At 42.4% G+C, this 7447-nt stretch overlaps 1 protein-coding gene across 2 annotated transcripts; it reads right to left on the reverse strand.

Moving 5' to 3' along the window:
* Window positions 1-21: 21 nt before the first annotated feature.
* Window positions 22-4883, reverse strand: gfi1b (Zinc finger protein Gfi-1b). Of its 2 annotated transcripts, XM_014193405.2 has the most exons (6): window positions 4778-4883; window positions 2731-3083; window positions 2355-2527; window positions 1859-2002; window positions 1580-1745; window positions 27-1067 (listed from the first exon to the last, which is right to left on the reverse strand). In XM_014193405.2, exons 2-6 carry the CDS (start codon window positions 3032-3034, stop codon window positions 871-873), a joined length of 984 nt encoding a protein of 327 aa, XP_014048880.1. In that variant the 5' UTR covers window positions 3035-3083; window positions 4778-4883; the 3' UTR covers window positions 27-870.
* Window positions 4884-7447: the final 2564 nt, after the last annotated feature.

The following is a 7447-nucleotide window of genomic DNA, read 5'->3' on the forward strand; positions in this document are numbered from 1 at the left end:
TGAATGACGCCCCAGAAATTCTAAACTTAAACAGAGTATTTAATTTTTTATATCTAAATCTCTTTTAATATATACTCATGCTGACCAGGCTGTGACACTGAAAATATACAGTCACGTTGTCTCATAATTGTGGAGCATCATTTCAACATAATCATTGTCTCTCTCTGCTCGTACTGCAGTCATGTTCCACATGGCCTGAATGTATATTATTATCCCCTTGGGTGGGCTGCCACAGTGAAGTGAAAATGGCAGCCTCATTCATACACCAACAATGGGAGCTACAATTGCAATGGCTCTCTGAGGAAAATTGATAATTACAGTGGGAAATAGGGGTTTGCTTTGTCACTCTACAAACCACCGGTTTTTAATAAGGCGTCTTTTAGACATACAGCACAGTAGAGACCAGGGCCTAAAGGGCTGGATTCAATCCGTAGCGTTAAAGTGTGACTGACATTTAAAGGCAAAGTTTCCGTGTTGGCGGAGACAGCATTCATGGTAAACGTTGCATATGTTGGCTCAATCGAAAATTACCTTTACATTTCAACCGGCTAAAATGCTGAACTTCTGCGCTATGGATGGAATCCAGCTCGTACACTATATATGACATTGCTAGAGATGTTAACAAAGTGATCAGGTCCCCTCAAGGCACTATCCAAACGGTCAACCTGAAAAGCTGTGAGCGAAAGCAAATCCACAAAAACAAATGCCCAAATAACTTGAACACAAGTAATGTGCTTAGCCTCAGTCACTGATCAAAGTACCATATAAAAACAGTACTGCAAATACCGGTCAACAATCTCTATACAAAGCACTCATTCTTGTGCTACATACAGTACTTGTGTAATACAAATCTTCATTATACCTGTGGCCTCAGCTCTGTGTGTACATGCTGCTATGGACACATTGCGTCTCCTGGTGGCGCTGTAGGTCCAGTCTGCGCTGGAAGCTGCTTTGGCAGTGCGTGCAGCTGAAGGGCCAGTAGCTGCTGTGTTTACGGCTGTGGGTGATGAGGTTGGAGCTCTGGCTGAAGGCCTTGCCACACACCTGGCACACATGAGGCTTCTCACCTGAGACAGACAGGGACAGACAGCAGGACAGACAGGGACAGACAGCAGGACATGACATGGAATTCAAGAAGAGAGATACTCTGTGACAGCAGCCAGTGTGTAGGGCAGAATCCTAACGTCAGATGTAAGCGACCTTTGCAAAATGTGTATGTCAGTTGTACTATAATGTACACACACCAGCTGACCTATGTTCAACACACACTATGCTCATTTGTGTATGTGTCCTTACAGTGTACCTCCCCGCACCTAAAATCAAATAAAATATATTTGTATTGGTCACATACACATGGTTAGCAGATGTTAATGCGAGTGTCACGAAATGCTTGTGCTTCTAGTTCCAACAGTGCGCTAATATCTAACAAGTAATCTAACAATTCCCCAACAACTACCTAATACACACAAATCTAAAGAGATGGAATAAGAATATGTACATATAAATATATGGATGAGCGATGGCCGAGCGGCATAGGCAAGATGCAATAGATGGTATAAGATACAGTATATACATATACCAGTGTGTATGAAGGTGTGTTTCTTCATGTCTGACTTCTGGTGGAACCTCTTGCCACAGTACTGGCAGGGGTAGGGCCTGGTGTCAGAGTGAATGAGCAGGTGGGTGGACAGGGTGGAGGAGCGCTTGAATACCTTCCCACACACCTTACAGCTATAGCTACGCTCCTGGAACACACACATTAACAGAGATGTGGTTAGGATTTTACCATTTAGTATTTTTATATAGTTTGTGTTGGGAAGTGGAGAGACCTCCACCAATGTACTTCTGCCAGATATACCTTTGGTCTTCCGTACATGCCCAGAGTTTGTTTTAACTCGTATGGGTGCTCTGGGGCTTTGGCTGATGTGGCCAATGGGACTGCATGCACGCATGCATGTGACCTGAGTAAATTAGTCTTCAGTACAGCTCCTGAGGACAAAACCTGAGAAAAGAGAAAGCTAAGAGTAACAGCAGCTGTAGCTCATACTCCCAGAGATGTCAACCATATTCAACACAATTACCCCTCACAGCCTCTATTCTCACATCAAACTAATCTGCTGTTATGTCATTTTCTGACATGTCACAGAGCCCTGTCGAGTACAATTTCTACCACTCTACTGTCACTCTTGTCTCAGGTCACAAACACCAAACAGTATCTCATTTATTCTATTTTAGTCATGCCTGAAGTGGTTTGCATGGTTTGGAACCACACACTTTTGGTCGATACACCCTATAAGGGTGGATGTGCTGTTCTGATTATATTGTAATTCCTGACCCTTGCTGGTTCTTCTTACCTTTTCACAGAGGGGGCATGGGTTGGTGGAATTGAGGTCCATATGTGTCCTGTGGCACAGTAAGACATGGACCAGTTTCTCCAGCTCCCTCTCTCTGTCAGGGCGCCGGGGCCAGTGTAGGGACCAGGGCAGGGCAGACTCGGAAGGCTCGACACCATCGTACCCTTGGGTTTCTGCGGAGTAAGTGGCATACTAGTAGATTGAGTTTGAAATTTGATAAATTTGGATTTGATAAAGATGGTTATGAAAATCAAATTGAGGCAATTTGAGGTGTTTAACGCAATGGAATACAAATAAATACAAATATCTACATCTACTTATTTATTATTTACAATAAATAGAATGTAGAGCCATAAAGTCAGGATGCGTCGGATACCTGCAGACCAGCTGGTGCAGCGGTCAGCTGGCGAGGTGCTGTGTGGTCTGGTTGCCATGGCATCCCAGCTAGGACAGGGGTAGTCCAGGGTGTCCTTGACTTCTGACCCTGAGTACAGGTTGCCCTGGTCCTCCTGGAAGGGGCTCCGATGTGGGGACCTTACTTCCTGCCATGCCCTGTTCTGCCTGTCGTGATGATTTGTATGAGGTTGTGGCTGGTCAGGGTTTGTGAGTCTGGTGCCTTTAGAGAAGCAAGGGGGATGAGATCCTGGTCTCTTACTCTTGACCAGGAATGAGCGAGGCATGACAGAGCTGAGGCAAGGGGAAGGTGCAGAGCATAAGAGAGATAAATACCTACAGAACAGACAAGAGACGAGGGGTCATTCAAAATTCATTCACAACTTAATGACAGATTATTTGACAAAGTGTTCCTCTGTACTAAAGAACAACAACGAACTAATATTATTTATAGATTTTTAATTTCATTTTTCTACAAATACCAATGCCCTAAAGACATACATTGAGTATACCAAACAACACCAACAACACGTTCCTAATATTGAGTTGCACTCAATTCGTCGGGGCATGGACTCTATAAGGTGTGAAAAGCGTTCCACAGGAATGCTGGCCCATGTTGACTCCAATGCTTCCCACAGTTGTGTCCTTTAGGTAGTGGACCATTCTTGATACACACGGGAAGCTGTTGAGTGTGAAAAACCCAGTAGCCTTGCAGTACTTTACACAACCGGTGCACCGGTCACCTACTACCATACCCTGTTCAAAGGCACTTAAATGTTTTGTCTTGTCCATTCACCCTCTGAATGGCACATATAAACAATCCATGTCTCAATTATCTCATGGCTTCTTTAACCTGTCTCCTCCCCTTCATCTACAGTGATTGAAGTGACATCGTTAAGGGATCATAGCTTTCACCTGGATTTACCTGGTCACTCTACTGTATGTCATGAAAAAAGAACCTGTTCCTAATGTTTTGTACACTCAGTATATTTATCCACAGAATCATTCACCTCACTTACAGAATTTCTGGAGAATGTGAAATGTGTTTGGATCGTAATGACATTTTGCTGCAACTAAGTAATGCACAGTAATGCACATAAAAAAGTTTGATATATAAATATGTGTTTCTACTGTAAGAGATAGTGAAATTAGAGATAATACAATTTTTGATAACATTAACTTTCATTAATGCATTTTCCACGTAATGTAACATAGTCATTCACCAAATTTTTGAAAAATGTATTATCTCTAAAAATTGCTCTGTGAAAATATACAATTACAGATTGGCACACATTTACACACATCACACTTATAGTGAACTGTAATGTCACTCATGTTGCTCTGCGTTAGTATTCCTTATCTTCATATGTAAATGTGAAACACACACACACCTGTTGATAAATATTCAGTTAAAATGCCAAATCCTGTGGTTTGGGTAAGAAATGCGTCAAAGCCACCTGCACACTGTTTAAAACAAAAAACTTTCAAAAGCAGGTCTTTCTCTGAGGACTACTCTACTCCGGCATTGTTTTAATGTCAAGCAATTCAAACTGAAATCTCACGATCTGTTGTGATAAATACATTTGGAGCTATTTACTAAATAGATCTACGTCTCTATAAGTTTTCAAAAGTTTCTAAATATGACACGTAACCAAATCATACATAAAATAGCATACAATCCTACCATACAATGCAATCAAATTACAAATGTAACATATTTCCTTTGCAATTCTCCTAATGATATTCACAATTCTACACATTATCAGAATATATTTTTTTACCATTGATCACCTAGCTGTATATTAATAAACGACACAAACTTTTGCAAAAACAATAACCTATTTTGGTCAGTTTCCAGTCAAGCTCAATCATAAAAATATCTAATATTTTTTATTGCTCGTCAGTTAAAAGTATTAAAATGATTAATATCTGTACTGAATTGATCCTCAAATTCTATAAAAATCATGCAAAACAACACTAATCTCATTATAAAGTTGAAATCTGGAGGAAGGCTGAATTCTTTAACTTACCACTTGTATGTACAGTTGAATCTGGAGTGGTTGCTATCTCTTTGGTGTCAGTAACATCCCCTTTTCTTTACCCTCTCCCCCATTAACTGATGACATGACAGAAAACAATTGATTTGGTTTGATTTTGAAGCAGTTGCTGAACAAAGGATTGTGGGAAAGCTCAACAAAAAGAAAACACCAGCCAACCTTTACAGTGCATTCAAAGTCTATACCTCTCAGCGTACAATTCAAAGCATTTACCTAAAGGCTAGAAATTAAAAATGTTAATCTATTAAGCTCATACTGTAACATTAATTTGGCTCTTACACACATAATTACAGTATGTGACAATGATGCATAATATTGGTTATTTTTCAAGATTTATTCTAATCTACACCAGAGATTTTCTAATCAGAAATAGTCTATCAGCTAGATAAACTGTTTTTCTTTGTTTTAGTTTTTGATTGAATAAAACAAATCTGATTTTCCCAGTTGTTAACCAACTTCTGTAATGGAAACACGTGCTCGGTGTTCAACTTGTTGTTTGCACCTTGCCTGTTGTCTTACCTCTAGAGAGGACTGATCCTGCTACCGTACACAAGAAAGGACCAAGCACACATTCAAACCTGTCCATCTTGATCTGAGAGTCAATGTTTTATGCTACTGAGTCACAGGTAATTTGGAGATACCGGTAGCAACAGTCTGACTGAGGGTAGGAAGTGTGTACATTAAGGTCACTTGATTGTGTTTAAATACCTTAGTCTCACTACAAATAGGGACCTTACTTTAACCATGTAATCTTGCTATGGGAGGTTATTGACACACACATGACTGGTGTCTATGCAGTGTGCCATGTGTATAATACACAACCCACACAACTTTCTTCCTGTGACTGAGGTAATTTAAGTGATCTCCACCACAGAAATAGAAACACTCTCCCACACTAGAACAAAGATGAAAATAGCTGCTAGAAGATGACAGGATTTTACTAAACAAGTGAAGTAAAGAAGTGAGATGGCAAAGATAACTGTATTATAGCTGATGTCCATTGAATTACAGTGGAAACTACATTGGAGATCACTGTATGACTCAGCACACGACACCTTAGATTGAAACAGGTCAGAGGTCCTCAGAACAGCCTCAATTAATCGGGGCATGGTCTCTACAAGGTGTAGAAAGTGTTTCACAGGGATGCTGGCCCATGTTGACTCCCATGTGGACCATTCTTGATACACACGGGAAACTGCTTCAAAAACCCAGCAGCGTTGCACTTCTTGACGGAAACCGGTGCACCTGGCACCTACTACCATACCCCATTCAAAGGCACTTAAATATTTAGTCTTGCCCATTCACTCTCTGAATTTCACACATACACAATCCATGTCTCACCTGTCTCTAGACTTAAAAATCCTTCTTTAACCTGTCTCCTCCTCTTCATCTACACTGATTGAAGTGGATTTAACAAGTGACATCAATAAGGAATCATAACTTTCACCTGGATTCACCTGGTCAGTCTATGTCATTGAAAGAGCAGGTGTTCTTAATGTTTTGTACACTCATTGTATTGTATTCTGTGAGCAGCAGACAGTGGAGTTGAGTGTGCGACTGCCTTGATGTTCTGGAGTGGAGCTTGGCAGAGCGCTGTGGTTACTGTGGCGGGAGGCTGGCAGCCTTCTCCCCAGGGTTTCAAGGAGTGCAGGCGAGGGGGGGGCAGGTTGTTGAGACGGGGTGGTAGGCTCGGTGGGTTTGTGTCTCATCTCTGATGGGGGGGGGGTTCAGGGGCTTCTCTTCCTACATCCGTCCCTCTGCTCCCCTGCTGCTGCTCTTGTCTTTCTAGGAACCTGAATCTTGGGGGTCTGGGGTGGAGGGGTTTGGGGAGGGGGAAGGTGGTTATGGCTGGTTGGCATTTAGTGTACTTTTCCTTTCTTTGTTTTTGTCTCACCTGTTCTGCTTTCCACTGTGATATGTTCCCTTGCGTTCAAGTATGCTCCTGGCTCTGAGCTCCAATGAAGCAGTCTGTATAAGGCTTTGGTTATGAAACCAGCATCACAAGCACGAATGAAGCGACAGGTGAGGATGCAAACACAAGACTCTCTCTGGTCAGAGAGCGACCTGGGGTTGGACTCAACCAGTGAATACACAATGTTAGGATCTAGGTCTAGGTGCCGTGGTCCCCCTCGTTTATCACAACTGAGCAAATTTTCCGTCATGGCTCCCAATCTTGTTGGAAGGACTTCTTTAGCCTGTCTCCTAGTAGAGAGTACGTGGCTGAAAACCTACTGCTCGACTCCCAGTGTGTTACATCTGCTCCTGCCACGCCCTCTACTGCTCATCCTGTGTCTCCTTGACCTGCCACCATTCCCCCTCTCTCTCTCTCTCTCTCTCTCTCTCTCTCTCTCTCTCTCTCACTCTCTCTCTCTCTCTCTCTGTGTGTGTGTGTGATTGTGTGGGCGGAGACAGGTGTGCTGGAGTCAGAGCAGATCCCCACCAGCTGCAACCTGTTCCATAATCAAGACCTCTACAAATACTCAGCCCTGCCACTTCTACGCTGCCAGATCGTAATCTCTGCTCAGTCAGTCTGCGTTTCTAGCCGTTTGTTCCTGTTTAGATCCTGTTATGCCTGTTTTCCCTTGCCTGACATGGTTTTCGTCTCCGCTACAGTTCTGCCCGCTCTGACTCTGGTCCCTGTCT

Source organism: Salmo salar, chromosome ssa03 (assembly GCF_905237065.1).
Source record: "Salmo salar chromosome ssa03, Ssal_v3.1, whole genome shotgun sequence".
NCBI lineage: Eukaryota > Metazoa > Chordata > Actinopteri > Salmoniformes > Salmonidae > Salmo > Salmo salar.

Coding starts and splice junctions, on each gene's coding strand:
- gfi1b (XM_014193405.2), bottom strand. CDS start 3,034: ATGCCTCGCTCATTCCTGGTCAAGAGTAAGAGACCAGGATCTCATCCC. Junction 2,003..2,354: donor CATGCCCCCTCTGTGAAAAG/GTAAGAAGAACC, acceptor CTCTTTTCTCAG/GTTTTGTCCTCAGGAGCTGT. Junction 1,746..1,858: donor GCATGTACGGAAGACCAAAG/GTATATCTGGCA, acceptor TGTGTGTTCCAG/GAGCGTAGCTATAGCTGTAA.